The sequence below is a fragment of the Coturnix japonica genome, chromosome 14, assembly GCF_054131305.1.
Source record: "Coturnix japonica strain WE chromosome 14, WE-NBRP24, whole genome shotgun sequence".
Lineage (NCBI taxonomy): Eukaryota > Metazoa > Chordata > Aves > Galliformes > Phasianidae > Coturnix > Coturnix japonica.
The window spans coordinates 18,349,518-18,370,429 of NC_140676.1; the positions used below are offsets into that span (position 1 = coordinate 18,349,518).

Sequence of the window (20,912 nt, forward strand, 5' to 3'; positions counted from 1 at the left end):
CATCTCTGTGCAGATGGACTCAGCTTTATGAGTGCAGCCACTGCCCCACACTCAACATCATTAATACTTTCTGGGGTGCTCAGGTCCTATGGCAGCTCCTGAGCACCATCCTCCACCCAGCATATCGTGCTGATTGAGCTCTGCCTTGGTTTGCCCTGCCTTGGATCGATGAGTGTGGGCAGCTCTGATCAATTCCACTTTACCGCTTGATACCAGGTTCAGATCCGCACTCTCCCAGCTTCCTTTGTTCATTCAGGCGAGGAATTCAGGCAGTCCATCCCACTTGGAGACTGCTGTGCCTTTGCAGAGCTCATTCTGCAGATCCAGCTGTTTCTCCCTGCCCACCCTGCCACACTCAGGACCTGGCGCTGGAGGGCCTGAATTTGTGCCAGGACTCAGAGCACCAAGGTGTCAGCACGATGGTTGTTGTCACTTAGCCAGCATCTGCCAAGAAGTTTTCCTGTCATAAGCCCGGTTTTGCTGGGAAAATACCAAAGGTAACTGCAGAATGGCTTGGCTTCCCAACCCCACTGGCAGCGAATGCAGCTGCAGCTCTCCAGGGCTGTGGATGTGCCAGGGGCTGTCTGTGCTGTGAGCAGAGGCGGTGAACGTGCGTGGTGGGGTGAGAGCAATGTGCTTTGCTGGCAGATGTCTGTCAATGAGTTGTTGACACTTCTTTTGGTCAATTAGCATCGTTTCAATGGTATTATCAGCTGCTTAATGATTTATTTGGACAGAAGGGTTGGGGAGCTGCAGAAAACATCTGCACAGATTTGCTCCACTTCCTAAATGTGACTGCTTTGGGCATATCCTGCATGCCTGGACAGACAGCATCTGAATGCACTTAGAAGACACGTCTGCATTGCTTGTGTGAGCGTAGGTGCAGAGATGTCTGTGTCATGCTGCTTTAGAGGAGCAACATGTCTGATCAGATCAGGGACCTGCTGTGGACCCATGTTGTCTGCTGCCAAATATTTTGGTCTAAATACAAAGACTTGCAGGATTGAAAGATTTCTTTCTGTAGACTTGTTCCTAAGTTTTGTCTAATTTTGTTCCTAAACCATGCAGCACCTGCAGCAGCCCAAGGAAGGAGGGCAGCTGAGCGCAGACTAATCTCCTCATGCTTACCCCTCATCTTCCACTCTCTCCTCACTCCCTGAGTTGTGCAGGTCTCTGGCCTGTGCCCGTTTTTCTCTTTTCCATGCCAAAGAGCCTCAATCCATCACACACCCCATGTGTAGAACGTTGGATCATCCTGCTGCCCTTCTCTGCACACTTTGCTGTACTCTTGGAAGGGGAGGACTAGGACCACACAAGGGGAGCTGGGTCTGACCCAGAGAATAGTGATGCCTCTGACACAGCCTCTCCCTTTTCCTCTCCCAGTTTTGACTGAGAATTTTTGCACTTTTGGCCTTCACTGAGTGCTGAGGGGACATTTTCATGGCTGTCAGAGCTCCTGGCCTCAGAGCCCATCACTTTAGACACTGAGGTCAGGCTCGGTTTCCCCACGTGTCACCTCACTGACACTGGCTTTCATCCGGCTTTATAGCCAAGCAGCTCAGGCTCTCAAAAGTCTTCCTACCATTCTTTTCACTTGTCGGCAGTACCCAGAATAATTCAGTATTATTAGCAGGTTGTGTCACTTCTCCACTGATCTATCGTCAGAGGATTGGCTGATGGAAATGCAGGTGACCTCTCAGCTGGATCTCTCAGGCGCCTGCCGCTTTTTCCATGAAAGCCGCTCACTTTGGAAGCAAGAAACCTCCTTTAAAAGAGCTGTGCTGACTCTTCCCCACTATGTCATATTTACCCATCTGTCCCCTAGCAATGCCAGTTTCCTGCTCCTTATGCCAGTTTTTGTTCATTTGCAGAGAGCAGATGTGTCATTTCTCAGTCTGTGGCTCCCCGGCTGCCTCCTAGGAAGCACTTTTGGTGTCATAGTCTTCCCCTCCCAGTCCTCATGCCCCCTGCTGTACCCAGAACTCAGGGCAAGCTCTGCATGGCTGGCAAATACACAGTCATCTCTGCTTGTATATGGTGGCTCCAAGGACAAATGGAGCTGGAGATGCTACAGACATTCATGGGCTTTTATTCAAAGCTGTGGATGATGCACCTGAAGGTTTACAGGACTACGTGCCCCCCTGCAACCCAGGGAGGTGCCGGTCTCAGTGCCTGATTCAAGCGATGGTGGTGGCAAGTGTCAAATACTAAATCCAGGCCCTGCATTACCTGCAGACAAATCCTCTTCTTGTGTGTCCTCCACAGCACATGGGCAGAGATGTTCCCCTTTGAATCACCCAACACCCACAGTCATGAACTGGGCACCAAACCCAGGCCTCTGCTGCTTGTGGAACCTGCAGGATGCTGGGCTGCAGCCCCTTAAACTGGAAAGGCACCAAGGAAACTATGGGGAATGTGCAGCCTGGGCCCTTCCAGACCCCAGACAAGGTCCCATGTCCTGTTTTTGGCCTGGGCAGCAGAACAGGGCTCCCTTCCCCAGCTGCAGATGAGCCTGAGGAGCACTCAGACCGGCTGAAGCAGCTCCTCCCATCAGCCAGGAGGGCATGCACAGGGCTGGCGGGGGCGCAGAAGGCTTTACCTGGCTTTCTCTTCCTGGTGCATGCTCAAACCTGCTTGGGAAGCATTTACAAAGGAAATGGTAAGAGAAAGGGCTGTTCAGTGAGTCTCTGCCCAAAGGCAACAGGGAAAAGCTCCTGGATCCTATTGAGATGGGGGCAGATGGCAGGAGACGGAGGACGGGAGCAGAGCTCCTACCAAGGCCTCTCTAGGACGATCTTCCATCTCACCTCTTTTATTACCCTGTGTGCCAAACATCACTTCTGTGCAGCCATAAAGTGCTCACCTCCCAGCCAAAGGCTGCAAATGGTGGTTTCACTGCCATCTTCCCTGGGACCCAGCACAGCATCCTGCTGGGGGCTGCTTGTGTGAGGGAGCAGACAAAATCTTGAGTCTCGCACACATTCTTGCTCTTGGTCCTCTCCCATCTGTCAGCTCTGTGCCCCTTGCCAAGTCCTGCACAGGCAGCGCTACATGACAGCCATCTGCCACAGGGCCTGGACACGTGGCCTCACAGATGGAGTGGCATCGAGGCCACGGATGTGGCACCAGGGCTGATTGCTGTGGTGCAGGCATCAACCCTGAGTACCAATGTGCATCAGAGACGATGGATATAAGGACTTTGGGCACTGGAGCAACACCAGCTGCAGCGAGAGATGCAGATGGAGCTCAGTTTTGCAGTGTGAATGCAGGCAGCAGCTGCTTCTTAGAGCATGAAACACACCGCCAAGAATGGAGAGATGTCACCTGTGTCTTGTCATGACTGCAGAAAAAACACGAACAGCCTGTGCCTGTACTGAGCCATGTGAGGTGCAGAGCTCAGAGCACTCTTCAGACCTCCCCCAGCACAAAGGCATCTCCCCAGGGGCTCCCACCATGCTCTGCCCTCCTCACCCTGCACAGACGTTGCTGAACATCCTCCTTGGCTACTGGCAGGCAGTGGAAGTGCTGCCACTCATGTGCCATCAGACCGGCATCCTGCTTCCTTCCCACTGCCAGACAGACAGATTGAGAACCTCTGTCCTTTCTGCATTTTAATAACTATATCATCATCTCCATCAGCCAGGATTTAGTGGCTGCCCAACCTCAAATGCTGCCTTGTGCTCACCCTGTGTATGTCAGGCAGCTTTGCTCCTTCCGAAGTATTCTGTATCCTGTACACTCTGAATTTCCTAGTCTTGATTGCTGAGTTCTGGTTAGGAATCGGGCAGGGTTTCTCGGGTAGAAGTAAGCAGCGTGTGCTCCTGCTTTCCTAACAGCCTCACCAGGCAGCAGGCACCACTCAGTGCAGCCTTCCCATACATTCGAGCTGCTCCCACTCCTCGCTCGCTGCCTCCCCAGCGGAGCCCCCTCCCTCCCCGCGCCGAGGGGAGCGCGGATAACCCGCGGTGGGAAGCCACGGCGCCGAGGCAGCCCGGGTGGTGTCGGGCCGGGCCCCGCGGAGGGCGGGACGGACGCCGGGGGAGCGGGGCGGACCCGGGAGAAGCGGGCGGGGCGTGGTGGGAGCCGGGCTCGGGGGGGCGGGGGATGAGTCGGGCGCGCAGCTCGGAGCCCCGGCTCGGAGGAGCCGGCGCCGCAGCTCCGGCAGGTGGCACTGGCCGCCTCCCTCGGCTGCTTCCCCCGCTCCCCCCCACCCCGGCCCGGGCTCCGCCGCTGCACTCAGTCCGCCCGCGCCGATGCTGCTGAGCGGAGCGGCGGCCGGCTCGGAGCGCGGCGGCGGGGCCGGGGCAGGGGCCGGAGCTGGGGCCGGGGCTCCGCAGTGCGTGGGCACCATGGCCCGCTGGCTCCGCGAGCACCTCGGCTTCCGCAGCGCCAAGCCCGCGCCGCCCGCACCGCCCAAACCCGATTACCGAGCCGGGCCGCCGCAGCCGCCCCCGCCGCCGGGAGGCGCCGCCGAGCCGCTGGCCTCGGCCCAGCCCGACATCGTCGCCGCGTACCGCCTGCAGAAGGAGCGCGACTTCGAGGACCCCTACAGCGGGGCGCCTCCTCCCGCCGCCCCCGACGGGCCCCGCTACGTCTCGCCCAAGCACCGGCTCATCAAAGTGGAGGCCGCCGAGAAGCCGCCCGCCAGCCCCGCGCCGCCCCCCGCCGCCCCCGGCTCGCCCCCCTCCGGCCACGAGCCGCCCGACGAGCCGCCGCAGGAGGTGAGTGCCGCGCCGGTGACCCGAGCGCTGCCGCCGCGTCTCCGACGGGTTCCCCGCGGCTCCCCGCGCTGTGCTCCCCGCGGAGGCGGCTCGCCGAGCTCGGGACGTTTCCCCAGGGCCGGGTCGTTCTCCCCGGGCCTCCTTCCCCGCAGCGCCGTGAGTCTGCCGGGCCTGCCCGGCCTCTGCCGGCTGCTTTGTCGGGAAGCGGCCGTGCCTCTTTGTCTGCCGCCCCCGAGCTGGGGATGGAGAGGAGGACGGAGCGGTCCCCGGTGGCACAGAGACGCTGCCAGGGACGAACCCGTGGCTGCGGGCGAGAGTCCAACAGGGGACCGCGCACATGAAGGCAGGAGAGCTGGCGGGCGCCCGGCGGTGCTGCAAGATGGGGCTTGCTGGGCGAACTCCGCGCGGATGAGCCTGATGGAGGGAAGGAGCGAGTTGTTGATACAGAAGTCGCAGGCTCGGGCTCGGTGTCGCTTGACGCTCCTGGAAACACGCTGAGCAGAACCCGGTCAGGGAATGCTGGATGCAGGCGAGCAGCTCGTCGCCAGTGGATCTCGGGAAGTTGCTCTTAGTGCATTATTGCTGTTGGGAGGTTTGTAGCGGGGCCATTCAGCTGTGCAGCAGAGCAGGGGGTTGGTTTGTTGGGGCCTTCGGAGGGTTCTTCCTCCTGATGGATGGCAGGGGGATGCATGGTGCTGCAGTGCAGGGACTGGGCTGTATCCATTGGAGTGCAGTGAGAAGCTGGAAGGTGCAGTGCAGAGCCAAGGGCTTGAAGGCAGCTGGGGAAGCCCAGGTAACAGCATGGGTCCAAAGAAGGCCCTTCATCATCACCCAGGCAGGCAGTGGTGAGGTTATCTCCAGATCTCCCCATTGATGAGGAGGTTTCTCACTCTTTAGGGTTCTCAAGATGGACAAGGTAGTGCTCCAAGGGCCGGGTGAGCTGGAGATAAGCCCATTAAAGCTAAAGCCATTTCCCTGGAGGAGCAGTGGAGCATCCACCATAGATAGGGAGCTCTTCTGCAGAGCTTGGGCACCCTTTCCAGCTCCCGTCTGCTGGGCTGGGCAGTGGGAGGGTTCCCTGGCTGCAGCATGGCTGGGTTGTTCACGGTGCCCTTTGTGAAAGTGGCCCAGGAGGACCAAGGATGGTCAGTGTAAGCTTGTGTTGCCTGTGTCAGGGTGTCCTGGAGCACGTGGCACTGGATGAATTGTCAGAGTTTGGAGGAGTCAGTGGGATGGGCGGCATCCCACTAGGGCGCGCTCTGCAGCAGCTCGTGTTTCATTATAACAGTGCGCTGGGGGTGCTGGGGACTGGCACAGGTCCTCCCTCTGCTTGGACCAAGTGCTCCATCCTCCACAGCTCGTGCAAGGGACAGACTCTTGAGATGTGTCTTTTGCCACATGAGGAACAGCACTGCCATATTTCCCTTGATGCACATGGGACAGATCCAGCCCATTCTTACTGAGGGCTCCCTTCCTGGTGACACCTTGTCCTTGCCTGCTATGGGATCTCCTCTTTGGGCTGTCCCAATGGGGACAAGAGACTGCCACACAGGCACGTGTGGCTCCGGGTTTGCCAACATGCTTTGGGCCAGCCCTGAGACGTGAAGCTCCTGATGTGAAGCTTTTGCTGGGAGCTCAGGGTCAACACCGCAGCGTGTTGGAATGCCTGGCCAGGAAGCTCCTGGGTGTGTGTCTTTCCTGCCAGAGCCTCCTAACTGAGTCATCCTGCAAGATGCTGTGCTGTCCGTCCTGGGCTCCCCACACCTCCTGTGCCCTGGGTGCAACTTGTCTGGCTACTGGGGCAGGGAACCAGGCCCTTCTTCTATGGCCAACATTTGTTTTGCTTTTGGGTTTGGCCTTGGTGTCTGCCAGAAGCTGAGCTGTGGGGCGATTTCCTTGGGGAAAAGGTCCCAGAGGTAAAATGAGAGAAGTGTTACACCCAAAGGAGAGAATGAACTGGGTGAAGTTATAACTCATAGTGGCTCCAGTGTAAGGTGCTGCATGTGGGGGAGCATCTGAGCTGCTGTGCTGGTGTCCCATTTCGTCTGAGTCTGCTCTGCATTGATGGAGTGGGAGAGGGAGGCTCTGGGAGCAGTACCAGCAGCAAGCCAGGTGTCAGGCTATCTAGGAAATGGGGTTTGTGGCAGGCTGTAATGCAGGCAGGTTTGGCAGAAGAACAAGCAGGCAACCCCTTCTTGACCCTGTTGCCATTACAGAGCCAGAGAGCTCATTGCAGGGGGTGAGGGAGTGCTGGGCACAGTGCCTCCAGTGGTACAAAACTTCCCAGGGACTGCGGGCAGCCCGGCAATGCACATTTCCTGATGACTGCTGGGGTTTGCTCTGGGGGTGATTGCTCTGCTGGTTGTGGGAGAGTTGCCTCTGGGTGAGCAGGAGCTGCCCAGTGGGCCCTGGAGGGAGATGGGTGATGGACAAGGCACTTAGGAGCTGCTGGGGTGTTGCAGTTCCTGTCCCCTTTTCCTGCTGAGAGGAAGCTACAGGCTGCTCATAGTCCTTTTGCTGAGATATGCCTATAGATGTGCCTGCAGGGGCCCTGACAGATAACCAGTGAGCTCCCAGTTTCATCAGTGTCTGCCAATGTCTGAACTGGGACTGAGGCTGCCTCAGAAAACACGGCTGAGCTGAGAGCCCTGCTTTTGGAAACAACCTTGCTGGGGCATCTGTGCAGGCACCAGTGGTTTTGCTGGTTGCAGGCTGGTGCTAACAGAAGAGGCCAGGCTGCCTTCTGCTCTGCTGGGCAGCTTCTGGGACAAAGGCTGGAGTGTTTCCACTGCTGAGAGCCTTGTGCGGGTGCCTGGAAAGCCATGGGCTGCCAGCACCTGCTCTGCAGGGTTGCAGTGCCCGCTTGGAGCCTTCTTCCAAAAGGATATTCAAAAGGGACAGGTGGAGTGGCAGCAACTCAGGGCTCCTGCTGCTAGGTCTTGGAGGCTCATCTGTCCCCATGGGGTTTGAGGTCCCTGCTGCTGCTCTGGGTGTTCCTCATGGTGAGGTGGTGGCATTTCAAGGGGTGTCAGCTGGTTCCTATCCACCTGGAAAGGCAGGGAATGGCCTAACCTTTCTCTTGTCCTTCCCTTTTCCAGCTGCCTGTCCTGGAGGATTATGCAGACCCCTTTGATGCTGCGCAGGTGGCTGGTAGCCAGGCAGGGATGGAGAAAGTGGCAGAAAATGATGGGTATATGGAACCATATGAAGCCCAGAAGATGATGGCTGGTAAGGTGGAAAGCTCTGTGCAAGGGCCACTACACTCTTCCATTCCCTGCTGCTGTGTGAATTTGGTGGCCTCTGCTCTGTTCCTTGCAGCCTGTGCTAGCACCAGGTCTCCCAGGGGTGGCCAGCAAATCCAGATGGATGGCTGCAGAGGAGCATGGCTGCTTTGCAGCCAAATTTTCAGATTTACATGTGTGGTGGGCTGGCCACAGACAGAGCACTTGCAAAGGCTACATGAGTATTAAGGGCTCCTCAATATTTCTGCTTGCAGTGCTGCCCATGAGGTTGAGCCAGGGGAGACATGACATTCGATGCATCTGGCATAGAGCAAGATGGATGTGGAAGCTATTTAATTTTGTTATGGCTGGCGCAGAGCATGCCATTGTCTGTGCAGCAGCAGGGTCCCCCACGGTTTTGTTTATGGCTTGAAAGCAAGCGAGGTGAGAGCACGTGCTCCCAGAGGCATTACTCTGACTGCTGCAGTGCACACAGGGCTGCATGTTCCAGGCTCTGGCTCTGCTTTCTGCTCCTGTGGTTTTCCTGGAGCTAATGGTTTCTGTAAAGCTCACACAGCTTTTGGAGGATGTTGCTGCTTTCTTGGAAAAATCAGCAGGTGACAAGGAGTTTTCTTGTGTCTGTGGAGAGATTTTTGTTCTGCTCAAGGGAAGGGCATGTAGTTAAACACTGCACTGGGGGAAAGGTATCCTGATGCTGGGAACTGTTCAGGACCCTGCTGGCCAGCATCTGAGCTTCTTGTGACAGGCACTTGCTGGAGGTTTGGGGCCCTTTCCATCACTCACGCTTTCCACCCTACGTCACCCTGAGGTGAAACCAAGTTCTTTTGTCTAGCTTTGAGGACCATGGCCAAGCGAGAAGCTCACATTCCATTCCATTTTCTGCTAGAGATTCGCCAGAAAGGCTTACGGGAGGCTCCAACCCAGCCGCTTCACCTCTACGACACTCCCTACGAGCCCATCTCTGGAGGGCTGGATGTGGACACTGACCGTCCTGCCTGCCCCAGGCCCAGGGAATCTCGGTTGCCTGAGGATGATGAGCGGCCGCCAGAGGAGTATGACCAGCCCTGGGAGTGGAAGAAGGAGAGGATCTCCAAAGCCTTTGCAGGTGAGCTGGGATGGAGGCAGCTGAGTTTTGAGAAGTGCCTGCTGGTGCTGTGTAGCGTTTTGCAGTGGGAAAGCTGGGATGGCGGTGTCAGCCTTTGCATTTCTGTGTGTCAAGGAGCAATGTTTCTCTTCAGCAGGGCTTGTGGCAGCCAGGCTGGGTGGGCTGGCAATGGAGCTGCCTTGGCAGTCTGTCCAGTGCCATCTCCAGCTGCCTGACATCTCTTGTGCCAGCTGACTCCTGTCTCCCACCCCAAATTACAGGGCTAGGGCTCCATCCCCAGCTCAGGAAGAACTCTCCTTCCTTGGGACCTCCTTTTGCAGGAATGAGGGCTGGGCTGTCCCTGACGGGCTTTGGCCAGGCAAATGTCCATCCTCCTGACCTATTTATTCATGCTGCAGGATCGATTGTGTTTGTGTTTGTTAATGAGGAAATCCATGCTGCGCATTAGTGCTGGCTCCACTGCCAGCAATGGCTAATTGCCACGCCCTTATCTAGGATGCATCTGAATTGCAGCAGTGTGTGTCCGTGCTGCTGTTGATGTGCACAAGGCATAAGCCTGTGATGGCAGTGGAGAGGCATGGAGACTGGGGCTTGAGAGTGATTCACCTTTGGGGTGAATGTGACACTGGTGTCTGGTTGTCCCTGTGGGTGGCTGGGGTTTGGGTCCTGGCATGGCTGGCTGTGGGACCAATGTCTGTAGCATCCTGAGCTGAGGATTCAATTGGGCTGGGTTTGTGCTGAGGTGCCTGTGTAGGGGATTTGCTCATTGCCCCTGGGTGGAGGAGGTACATTCATGCATCTGGCTCATGAATGGATGCTGCCCAGGATGCTCCATGTTGACTTTGAGTCTGGAGGGAATTAATGCATGGCAAAGCCAGTTGTGGTGCTGTGGCATGTGTGTAAGATCTCAGGAGCATCCTGAGATGTTGGAATCTTCCTGCTGGTCCCCCCATTGAGACACAGTGGCACTGGCACTAGGCTAATCCACTGTGAGCCATGTCTGCACCCCTTTCCCTGATGCTGCAGACTGCCTGCAGCCACTTCTTCATAGTCTTTTTGTCCTCCAGGAACCTGGCTATCACCAGGAGCTCTGTTGGTTCTGGATGCTTGTCTGGGCATCTAGCGCCCTTCCCCCTTCTAGCCCTCTTCCTCCTGCCACCTCCTTTAGCCCAATCTCTGCTGGTGGTGGCTGTGGGTCCCCTTGGCCAGCACAGGGCTCCTTTACCCCTACAGCTGCTGTTCTTCTCACGAGGTCTGGTGTTGATGATGTTTTTTTCTAAGCCTTCTCTTTCTCTCTTTCTCTTTCTCTCTCTTCCTGCTTCTCCCACACCCCTCCTCATATCCAGTTGAAATCAAGGTCATTAAAGACCTGCCATGGCCGCCACCGGTAGGACAGCTCGACAGCGGCGAAACCCCCCCGGACGGTGAGGCCAGTGCCTCTGTCCCTCTGCAGCACAGCCTGCACAGCTACGAAGACGCCAACGGTGGGTGTCGCATGACAGCAAGGGCCTGGGGGGGCTGTGGCCGATGGCTGCTGGGACTGCCACGCACTGCAGGTCCCTTTTTGCACCCCATCCTCCTCCTCCTCCTTTTCCCCCTTTACATGCCTGTCCTGGGCAGGACGCAGATGTTTGTCCTTGCCTCTTCCACATTTCCCTTTACATGATACCTTTGTGCCTGCAGTGGTTGAGCTGCACCAGGGGATTTTTCAGGGGCAGAGTTATTATTGGTTATTTTTCTCCCTCCACTCTGCCTCCAAATTCCCAGTGTTTGATAGCTGCTTTTACCTTTTCTTTTTGAGCATTTAGTTGATGTTTTTTTGTGACTCTTAATACGCAGGTCCCTTATGGGCACAGTACCAGATAATTCAGATCTCACCACTGAAATCTGGGGATATTTTTTCTCTAAGTGCATCGCTTTGTCATTTAGCACCGCTCTGTTTCATCTGCTGTTTCCCTGCCTTGCTGCTCAGTGGCAGGAGATCCCTCTGGATTTCCAGTTCTCACTTTCACTATCCTGAAGAGCTCCATCTCCCAGGCATGCTTTGTCATCTCAGGTTTGCCTTGCTGCAGAGCCCTTTTTGTGCATGCTGAGAGGCAGAGCCCATGCTAAATTCTCTTTGAGCTCTGTTGGCCATTTCACTTAGGGAAGCCAATGACTGTGGCTTCTCTTTTGACCCATTATTAATTTTTAAGGACCTTGCTCTGTAGTAAGGTTTTTTACAAGAGCATCGTCTAAAGAGCTTCTGTCAGAACCCGCACAGGCTGTATGAGCTGGGCTGGCCTTGCTCACATGAGACCAGTCTGTGAGACATGACTTTGCAGCTTGCTGTGCCCACCCGTGCATCACTAACACTGTTCCTGATGGATGCTGCGACATACCAGCTGCAGACATCTGATTTCCTTATCTGCAATTACCCAGATTCCTGCAGGGCTTTGTGCAGACCCCGGTGGCTCCTCATGAGGTTGTATATGACGGCCAGTGTTGCTTCTCAGGGACAGCCTGCAGCAGTGCAACTGCCCCGTGTGCCATCCTGGTGAGACACAAGTTGAGCTTATCTCAGAAAGAGAAGGACCTAATGGGAAACTTCCTGCTTCTCTTTGCAGGTGTCGTGCAGAATTAATTTACTGCACAGCCTCCTCCTTCCCCTGTCGTTTGTTATCCCTGCGGTCTCTCTGTTGACATCAGTTTGTCATTTTTCCTGGCTTTAGCAACACAAAAGCTCATTTTCATTTTGACTCGCTTTGTTGTGCTAAGTTTATCTCAACGGAGTTTTGTGTTATTTTCTGCTGTCCCTGTCTGGGGTGCCTTGAACTTCTTGAAGGATGTCTTCTCCATCCTGGGAGCTTGTTTTTAATATCCTGTTTAATCATGTACATGCCTCTGCTGTTCTCTGACAGTTCTCTGAGCCTCTAATATGATGACTCTGTGCTGCTAGCAAACACTTCAGCCTTCTGATTGTCTGACTTTTTAATGATTGACCCAATTTTTTAAGCTTATGAGTTGAATTTGAAGCCTGGCTGTTAGAGGCAAGGGCGAGCCTGTGTAAAAGCTGAACCTCTGATGGAGTCATGGCTTGAGCACCTCATCCCCCAGCTCCCCCTGGGGGAATTTGAGCTGCAGTATTTGCAGAGGGCTGAAAAAACTTTGCCAAGGAACAGGAATCTGCTCATCCCGAGGGCCAGGTTCAGCACACGCACCCTTGGGGCAGTTGTGCTCTGCAGCAGCTGCTGCCGGCAGCTCTACTGATCGATAAGTAATTTGTGCGAGGGGGCTTGCTTGGCAGGGGAGCAATAATGAACTCTCTGGAGGAGGGAGAAACAATATTATTAATGCTGAAATAATCTTGCACGGAAATAACATTCGGTGGGAGGCTGGGTCCCCAGGACACATCTCAGTTAATCCCTCTCCTGCTTCTTCCTTCAACTCCATTTTCTTCACTCCTCTTTTCTTCTTTTCAAGATTGGAGAGCCTCTCAGTACTAATTCTCTTGATGGAGATGCAGCAAATCTTGTTACATTAGCAGCACATGTAAGCTCTCAGAGCTTATGAAACCTCCTTGGAAAATATTTCCAGGGGCTGGGGCATGGTGAGAGCCCTGGTCTACACTGAGTCCTGGTGGTGGATGCTGCAGGGAGCTGTGCTGCGCCGTCCTTGCTTAGAGAAAGGGGATGGGGCAGTGAGAGGGGGAACCAGTGCGATGCAGCATGACTCTGGATGTCACTGCAGCCTCCCTCTGCATGGGGAGAGCTGGGTTTGTTTGAAGTCTGTCAGCCTGTCCCTGCCACTGCTGTGATGTCCGTCTGTCTTGCAGGGCCGTCAGAGGGTCTGGGCTATGGCCGCACCTCACCCTGCAGGGAGGAGAAGGCCAGGGCAGCCCTCAGACATGGTGCCAGCAGCCTCAAGAGCACCAAGACACTGATCACAGAGCCTGGTCCCTTCCTTGGGGAGAGGATCGACCCTGCGCTGCCCCTGGAGAGCCAGTGGTGAGTTCCATGTGCTCAAGCAGCTCTTCTGTATCCCCATTGCTGTCTTCTTGCCTTCACTTTCTTTCCTGGCACCATATTTCTCATATTTCTGCTGCATGCTACTTGTCCCTGCTGCCCTCCTTAGGCTCCTCCTTTCCCCTGCCACCCTCTGCCAACCCACAACCCTTACCCCTGGCATGGAGACTTGTATTGCTACTGCCGCGAGGCTCTGTGCTGCTTAGAGCATGCATGTAGCCAAATCCCTCTCCTCCCTGCAGCTGGTACCATGGGGCCATCAGCCGAACAGACGCAGAGACACTGCTGAGGCTCTGCAAGGAAGCCAGCTACTTGGTGCGCAACAGCGAGACCAGCAAGAACGACTTCTCCCTCTCCTTGAAGTGAGTGAGCCCATGCAACCTGGGGGGCTGCAGCTGGGGTTTTGGAACACCATGTTCCACAGGGCTGCTCAGAGACAATGGCAGGGCTTTGGAATATGAGATCTGCATTTCTTTGTGTGGGGTGGCACAGACTTTTGATGTTTGGTTTGGTGTCTGGCAGAAGCATCTCTTGGGATGACTTGCAGAACTAGAGGCATTCTGCTTTCCCCTTGGCAACGCTCATAATCCCTCAGACGGATAAAATGATATACCCTATTACTCATTTGAATGTGTGTGATTACAGCTTCTAGCTCTGGCTTATTGCTGCCCCTTTTTGTAGCTGAAATTCATGAGAAAATAAAGTCCTTACAATCCTGTTATTTATGGAAATGTACCCATCCCTTCTTCTGCAGCTGCTGAAGCCATTCTTCAGCTGCATGGTAGAGAGGGCACTGTGCTGCTTTATTTCTCAGCACAGAAGCCTCACTCCCACAGCATGGCTGGGTTTCTGCTTGGGTCTTGAGGGAATCTTTGCACCTCCCCCAAATTTTCCACCTTCTCTTAGAGCCAAAGCTGTGTGAAGCATTGAGGTACGTGTCCAGAGCTCCTTGCGCAGCCCCTTGGGGAGTCTCAGGGAAGTCTGAGACTGCAAAAACAAAGCTGATTCTGTCCTGAGGATGATGATGGATTAGCAAATACTTTCTTGTCCTTCTGCAAGATTAGTACATTAACTCTCTTTCTGGCACACAGGAAGAAGTATTGAACACTTCAGTCATCCCTGCCTGACAGCAGCCCAGGTGTCCTTTTCTCAATATACCCAATATTTTTCCAGTGGTCTCTGTACCTTCATTGCTCCCTGGCAGATTCATCCTCCCCCCATTTATTTCCCAGTACCTCAGTTGCAAATTAAATAATTACGTTGCTCCATCTCTCTTTTTTCTTTTTTTTTTCTTTTTTCCATTTTATTGCTGCCTTCAGCACCGAAGTGGGGCAGATGTTTAGTTGAAAAAAAACCAACAGCCTTCCTCCTGTGCTTTTGTAGCCTTTAGATTAGACAGCAAACCTCTTGCAAAAGCTCTTCGCTTTCATTTCTTTGTTGGATTTTTTACTGATGTTTGAGTTTTCACAGTAATATTTCCTTGCCTTGGGGCGTGAGCTGTTCTGGAGCAACAGCTTCTGCTGATCAGTGAGTCATGTTGGAGGCCATGAGATGTCCTGTCAGCCACCTTTAAGCCGTTACATGTGTCTGAGAGGTGGCATCAGGGTTGGTGGGGCTCCCTCCCTCTCCAGTGTGGCTGCCCCACAGGTCAGCTGGAAAGCTGAGATGCTGCATAGTTCCCCATTTTCACTGCTTCCCTACAGTGCAGTTATCTGTTTGGATTTTTTTTTTTTCCCTGAGCCTCATGGCAAGAATAGCCAAGTCCCCTTCTCAAATGCCACACGTGAGTGGGACATAGCCTCGCAGCAATGTGCTTCTGCCCACGGGAGGCTGCATCCCATCCAAGAGCTGCTCAGGCAGTGTCCAAGGTCTTCACCTGCAGAGAGCACACAGCCTCAGGAATGTGCTATTTACTCTTACCTTTCTCTCTAGAGTCTTTTCAAGGAAGATCCCTTGGGATAATTTTTATATAGCTCTAAGCCGCTTGCCTGCATCCCTTTTTTTTTCTATTATTTTTTTTTTATTAATTTTTTTAGCTCTTTCTTGGGGAAGGAGGAGTGGCTGAGGAGATGGTCTGAAAGCAGAGCTCTGGTACTGATGCCCAGTTATTTTGTATAGCCTGAAAGGAAAATGTGCACAAAGGAGAGCAGCAGGAGCCCTGCCAGGTAGCTGGGAGGTTTAAACCACTCTGGCTGTGCTTCCCCTCAGAGTGCTGTGGGCAGGACTGTGCTGCATTAACTGCCTGGAGGATGAGTCAGTGGTGGCTTATTCCTTCCTGGGGGCAGCTGAGGCTGTGGTGTGGAGGTTGGAGGCTGTGGGTGCCCGTTGCATGGTGAAGAGGTTGCAGCAGCTGCTGGCTGCATGTTTTCAGTGTCCTCCCTTCAGTATTTCCAGTCTCATTCACATCCCTGAGCTTGCAGTATAAACTCAGAGAGCAATTCAGGCAAAATTGCTATGGACCTTGTGTGGTGGCTGTCCTGCTCTGGATCCAGCACTAATCCTGCTCTGGATCCCTCTGTGTGCTCCCAGACAGCCCTTTCCCAGCGGAGTTGGCTCCCTGCTTCTCAGCTCCTAAATGGATTGCAGACCCATTCTGCTAATGCAGCCGCTCTGTCCATTACGAGCACTGTCTCCAGCTGGGGGGATGGGACCGGCCTGCACAGCACTGGATACTGCTCAGCATTGCTGATGAAGTCCTGTCGGCTTTTAAGTCATCAATATTTTGCCATAATGTGCATTCCAGACGCTGCAGACAGGCTGTGGCTCTCCTCAGAGACGCAAATTAATAGCAACAGGGCCATTAGCCCGTCAGTTGGAATCAGTGCTCGTGGCAGTATCTGCCTGCGCAGCCGTGTGTGGCTCAGTGCCTGTACTGTGCCGGGAAATGGCCTTGCTGTGCTGAGCGGTTTTTATGGGGCCTGCAGTGGTGGTGCGGGGGGGGGGGGTATGAGCCCACTTGTGGCTGGTCCCAGCCTGAAGGAGAAAATCCTGCTTTGCATCAGGGAGGCTGGGGATGCACCAGCCTGACTCCTCCTGGCATAGCTGCTGTGTGAGCTGGAGTGGTTGTAATAGGGGCTTCACCCACACTGGGTTGAGAGATGCGGGATTAGAGGGCTGTATGACCAGGGGTGGGGGTCCAGGGCCTGCTGTCACTTCTAACCCTGCCTCTGTCTTTCCTCACAGGAGCAGCCAGGGCTTCATGCACATGAAACTATCCCGGACCCAGGAGAACAAGTATGTGCTGGGTCAGCACAGCCCGCCCTTTGACAGCGTGCCAGAGATCATCCATCACTACGCCAGCCGCAAGCTGCCCATCAAGGGGGCTGAGCACATGTCCTTGCTTTACCCAGTGGCTATCCGCACTCTATAGCTGTCACCGTGCACAAGCTGAGCTCGGGGCTGTGTGGACCTGAAGGTGGCCTGTCTGCAGGGCGAAACGCTGCTGGTGTAGTGGATGGGCACTGGAGCAGCGAGCTGGGCACGGGCAGTGCTACTGGGGACTTTGGCAGTCAAACCACTCATCATGCCCTCTCCTGGGATTCCAGTGTGCCTGCTGGGATAGCAACAGGGAAAAGGAGCTGAGTGGGAGCAGCCATTTGCTGCCCTCACCCCCTTGGGAAGAAAGGACTGAAACTGGGGCCTCGGAGAGGACATGGGGGGAGCAAGGTGCAGGAAAGGAGGGAGGAAACATCCTGGGATGTCTCCTGAGGGCACCTGGCTCTGCCCATGTCCTGCGTGATGGAGAAGAACACCCCTGCACCTGCTGGCAAGGAGGCCAGTGCTGTCACAGTGAGGCACAGAGGGGTAGGCTGCTGGGGCTCCCACTAGTGTGGGTTCTTGGTGCTCCTCGCTTTCATTTGCCAAATGTACATAGTAACCAGTCAGAGCTGTGCATGCAGCACCACTGCCTAATAAAGCTCTGCAGGGACTCTGTGCCCTCATCCCAAAAGCTGGGTGGGGGGCTGGCATGGCAAAACCCTGCTAAACAGCAGAGAGGAGATTTTATTAAGCAAAATTACTTCTTTTTTCACTCTCCCATGCAGAGAACTGAGTTGTTCAACACAGTCATCAGTGACATGGGACAGAAGACAGCTTTCATGTCCTGAGTATGTCTTTGAGATCCTTTGTGGACAGCAATAAGCTGGGTCTGCCTGTTACGTCTGGCTGAGGGGGATGTTCTTGAGGTTATTTGGCTTGTTTTGCTTTACATCTTGTAAACCTTAGGCAAAATCTGTGAATTTCACAGGTTTGTCCTCTTGCCCTGGACGTCCAGTGGCTCTAGCCCTGATCTTTTTCTTCTGGACACATTGTCTCTGGGGTAGATTGTTTCTCCTCTTCCAGTGTCTGAAGTTATGTGCTCCCAGGACAAAGCTGATCCTGCTGCTCTGGTGGGATGATGGAGGTGGTCCATGAGACCACGAGGACTTTGTGCAGGCTCTTGAAGTTTTCTATCCTCAATCCATAGCTGAGGAGTTGCTGCTTCAGTGGCCCATCATGGCTTTGGGCTGGTGTGGGGGCTGTTATGCACAGGCTGCATGCTGCGTGGAGTTGCATTGGGGTACTTAGTTCCCCAATGTTCAGCCTCCACCACTCCTTAAAAGGCTGCAGTCTGAGTTCATCTCGGGTGCGCGGTGTCTCCTTACAGCAGTGTTTGGCTGCTGGCAGCTCTGTCTGCCTCTCCCCAGCCCAGAAAGGCATCTTGACCAGTGGGAAGGGAGCAACTAGCTGGAGGGTTTTTTCCTGGTGCTGCTTCTGTGGATACCAGAGCATGCAAAAATGGTTGGAGGTGCTGCAGAGATGCTCTTAGATGTCCTTGCTACACTGAAAAGGCTCTTGCTTTGTCTTGCTACTGCCTTCCTAGTGGCTGGCAAGGAAAGCAGAGGCCACTTGAATCCATGTAGCCAGGGAAGAAAAGCACGAGAGAGTTTCACCTGGGTTCTGGGTTGTTTTTCTCCCTTGAGAAAGGGCTGCAAAGAGCAAAGTGGCAGCTGCCTGTACCATCGAGCTTGTGTCCTGACAGTGTAATCCTAACTATGCAGCCTGGCTGGGAAATAACAGAAGGGTGGGTGTGTAACGGGGCTAGTGTTCTGGCAGGAGATCCCCATTCATGAGTGAGCTCGACTCTAGGATGGACAAAGACATGAGCAGCCTTATGTGGCTTTGAGATTAACCCTGCTGAAGGCATGAAGGCAGTCAAGAGACCTTTCTTTGTAGCAATTCCCAACTCACTTGTCCCAGCAATCCCCCACACTCCCCAGCTGCCTGTTCTCCATCCCTTCTCCGTCAGTGAGGTCTTTAGCCATTTATGGTCTGATCTCTAGTTCTTTGCTAAGCCCTCCATAATTGCCAGACTGATTTAGCATGCTGCAGGCCGTGGTAATGAAGGAAAGAAGTTTGTTTTGTAATTGGATTAGTGCTGCTAGGAGCGTGCTCTTGTACAGAGGTCAGGTTAGAGCTGCACTGCCCTGGAGCCCCATGCTGCTCTCCCTAGTTGTGGGCCAGCTTGGGTCTGTGCTCGCTCCTGCACAGGACTTTGCTGGCCAGAAAACACAGCGCTGCAGGAGGAAGGCATCCCAGAGGGGTGGAGGGCTGATTCAGGCCTGAATTTGAGCCTGCCTTCCTTGGACACGGGAATGTTTGCTGAAGCTGAGTTAGCATCTGCAGTGTCCCTTGCTTGCTAGGAATTAAGTGCTTTGGTTAGGGTCAGGCCTGATGTGAGCCTGGGAAGGGTGATGACGCCTCCTAGCATGAGTCCTTACAGCTCCTGAACACCAACAGCTGTTCCTTGTGGGTTTGGGTAAAACCCATGTAGGCAGTTGTCCATCAGCAGTGCCCCCTCCCTGCCTCTCTGGCCTGCAGAAGTCCTATTAAATCTAAGCCTAGTGATTAGTTTAAACCCCAGCCCTACCAGTGATGCCTGAGTTGCTTGGATGTTTCTGAGAACAGTGTCCTGTTTCAGCCACAGCACTCTTCAAGTGCTGCAGGAGAAGGATCAAACAAAACCCTCAGCTGCCAAAGTTTATAGCAAAGTGGAGAAATTTGTTCCCGACCCCTGCAGGCTACCAGCAAAATGTGCAGTGTAGCACGTGTTGTGTACACATGGCCTGCACATGGTGTGGCTGAATACCTCCTTTCAAATCTTGTGGGTACCAACGTGTTTGACACAAGGGGTAGCTTCAGCTCCTGACTCAGAGGCCACCCTTGCTCTTTTCCTTTGGTGTACTTCCCCAGCATCATCTCGAAGCAGCTACTTGCTCCTGGTGTCCTCTTTGAAGTGTCCCAAAACATCTGTGCTCGTATGCTTCCACCTCATTTTCAGTCTACAGTTCTCTCCTGTGCAGAGTTTTGGAGGGCTGTCTCTAAAGCATCGTGCTTGGGCAGATCTTTTGGGTGAGATCTTCCCAGTGCCTTGCTACTGATGCAGCTCTCCCTCTTGCAAACTCAGCCTTGCTGTCATCCCTGAGTCACTCTACTACTAGGGGTGGAAAAAAAGTCCTAGAATATACCTCTTTGCTCAGAGACACCCTTGTTAATACAAACCATTGTTTACTTGATTAGCTGGTTCCCCCACTGTTACCATACCCAGCACTCCTGTCATTGGAAACTGGTTCCTGTTTTTCCAACCAGCGTAAATGTGCTGCATAATCTTGTCTAAGAAGTTACTTATGAGAGAAAATCATTAAATTAAACTGACAGAATGTGTTTGTGATAAATCATTTTCATTTGCCTTCCAATCTCCAAGCTGGATTTCCTTCAAAACCTTCTCAGAGCTTCTGAAGTCTATAGGTTTGAATCTCTTTTTTCCTGTTCTGGGGTGCATTTCAGCTGAATTTTCTTGCTGTTTAAGGTCTTTTCAGGTTATCCTAAATTTGGTCCATTTTTCACTGTGAGGTGACCTTGCTCCTTTCCTCCTTTATTTCATGCAGTACCTCCTGCCTGACCTCATCTCATACACTGGCAGCATGTTCTCACCTACTGCCTGTGCCTGGGGTGCCGTCCCTCATGCCCTGCTCAGCCTGGTGACCTGCACAGCTACCAACCTTTCATTTCCAGGATAAAAGTATGCATGCTGAATTATTCTCCATTAAATGGCAGTGCACAGCAAGCCCTGCTTTGTGCCAGCATGGGACCAGCGGCTCTTTGCACATGCACGTCCTCGCTGTGTGTTCGGGGTGGGCTTGCTGTGCAGATATGGTGCACTGTGATTTACTGCCCATATGCAGCATTACGTCCTCTCTGCGCATGCACAGCATGCTGTGATTTACTGCAGGCATTAATGCTTACCTCTCTGCACATTCACAGCTTGTCTGGTTTTATGCCCGTGCTCAGTGCAGGCTCTCTGGCAGTGCAAAGCATGGCCCTATTTATACAGTTGGCTCTTCCACTTCTTTGGCTGACTTGCTGCTCACGTGTGCCTCTCCAGGAGGCACAGTCTGCCCAACTGGCCACTTGCACACAAGGTGGTCTCCAATTTACCATCTTGCAATGGATGGGCACTCCATGTGGTGTAGCATGGCCTCTGTGTGCTCATGACATCCTGATCTGTTGCACTTGTGTTAGTGGCAGGTCCTGGTTTCTCATGAGGTGCTGTGCAGCCTCTGCACAGGTGCAGTGCAGCGCTGTTATCTGCATGTGTGCAAGCACTGTCATTGTGTTCCGACATCTAAGCAACCCCCCCTTCCTAAATTTATGGTACAGACTGCAGGCTCTGTGCGGCATGGAATTCCCTTTACATTCTACACATGGTGCCTGTCTGACTCTTCTCTGCCCATGGCCATCTGCTCTGCCCCTTGTAACCGTGCCTCTCAAGGGTTGAGATGCAGCCTTACACCACTACCCT

General features: G+C 53.9%; 1 protein-coding gene across 6 annotated transcripts; it reads left to right on the forward strand.

Moving 5' to 3' along the window:
- Positions 1-4,078: 4,078 nt before the first annotated feature.
- SHF (Src homology 2 domain containing F) lies at positions 4,079-19,770 on the forward strand. Of its 6 annotated transcripts, none has more exons than XM_015872667.3 (8): positions 4,106-4,721; positions 7,820-7,949; positions 8,850-9,068; positions 10,415-10,552; positions 12,883-13,054; positions 13,315-13,434; positions 14,164-14,210; positions 16,256-19,770. In XM_015872667.3, exons 1-7 carry the CDS (start codon positions 4,254-4,256, stop codon positions 14,174-14,176), a joined length of 1,260 nt encoding a protein of 419 aa, XP_015728153.2. In that variant the 5' UTR covers positions 4,106-4,253; the 3' UTR covers positions 14,177-14,210; positions 16,256-19,770. The 6 variants fall into 6 exon arrangements, 5 of the variants coding, with proteins under 5 accessions (XP_015728147.1, XP_015728153.2, XP_015728149.2 ...); XM_015872663.3 differs by lacking the exon at positions 14,164-14,210 and adding an exon at positions 15,109-15,237; XM_015872661.3 differs by lacking the exon at positions 14,164-14,210 and having other exon boundaries at positions 4,079-4,721.
- The last annotated feature ends 1,142 nt before the right edge of the window (positions 19,771-20,912 follow it).

Bases quoted from the DNA above. Each gene is read 5' to 3' on its own strand.
- SHF (XM_015872661.3), top strand. From the start codon at position 4,254: ATGCTGCTGAGCGGAGCGGCGGCCGGCTCGGAGCGCGGCGGCGGGGCC. The intron at 10,553-12,882 runs GTGGGTGTCGCA...TCTGTCTTGCAG, and splicing joins CAGCTACGAAGACGCCAACG to GGCCGTCAGAGGGTCTGGGC. The intron at 13,435-16,255 runs GTGAGTGAGCCC...CTTTCCTCACAG, and splicing joins GACTTCTCCCTCTCCTTGAA to GAGCAGCCAGGGCTTCATGC.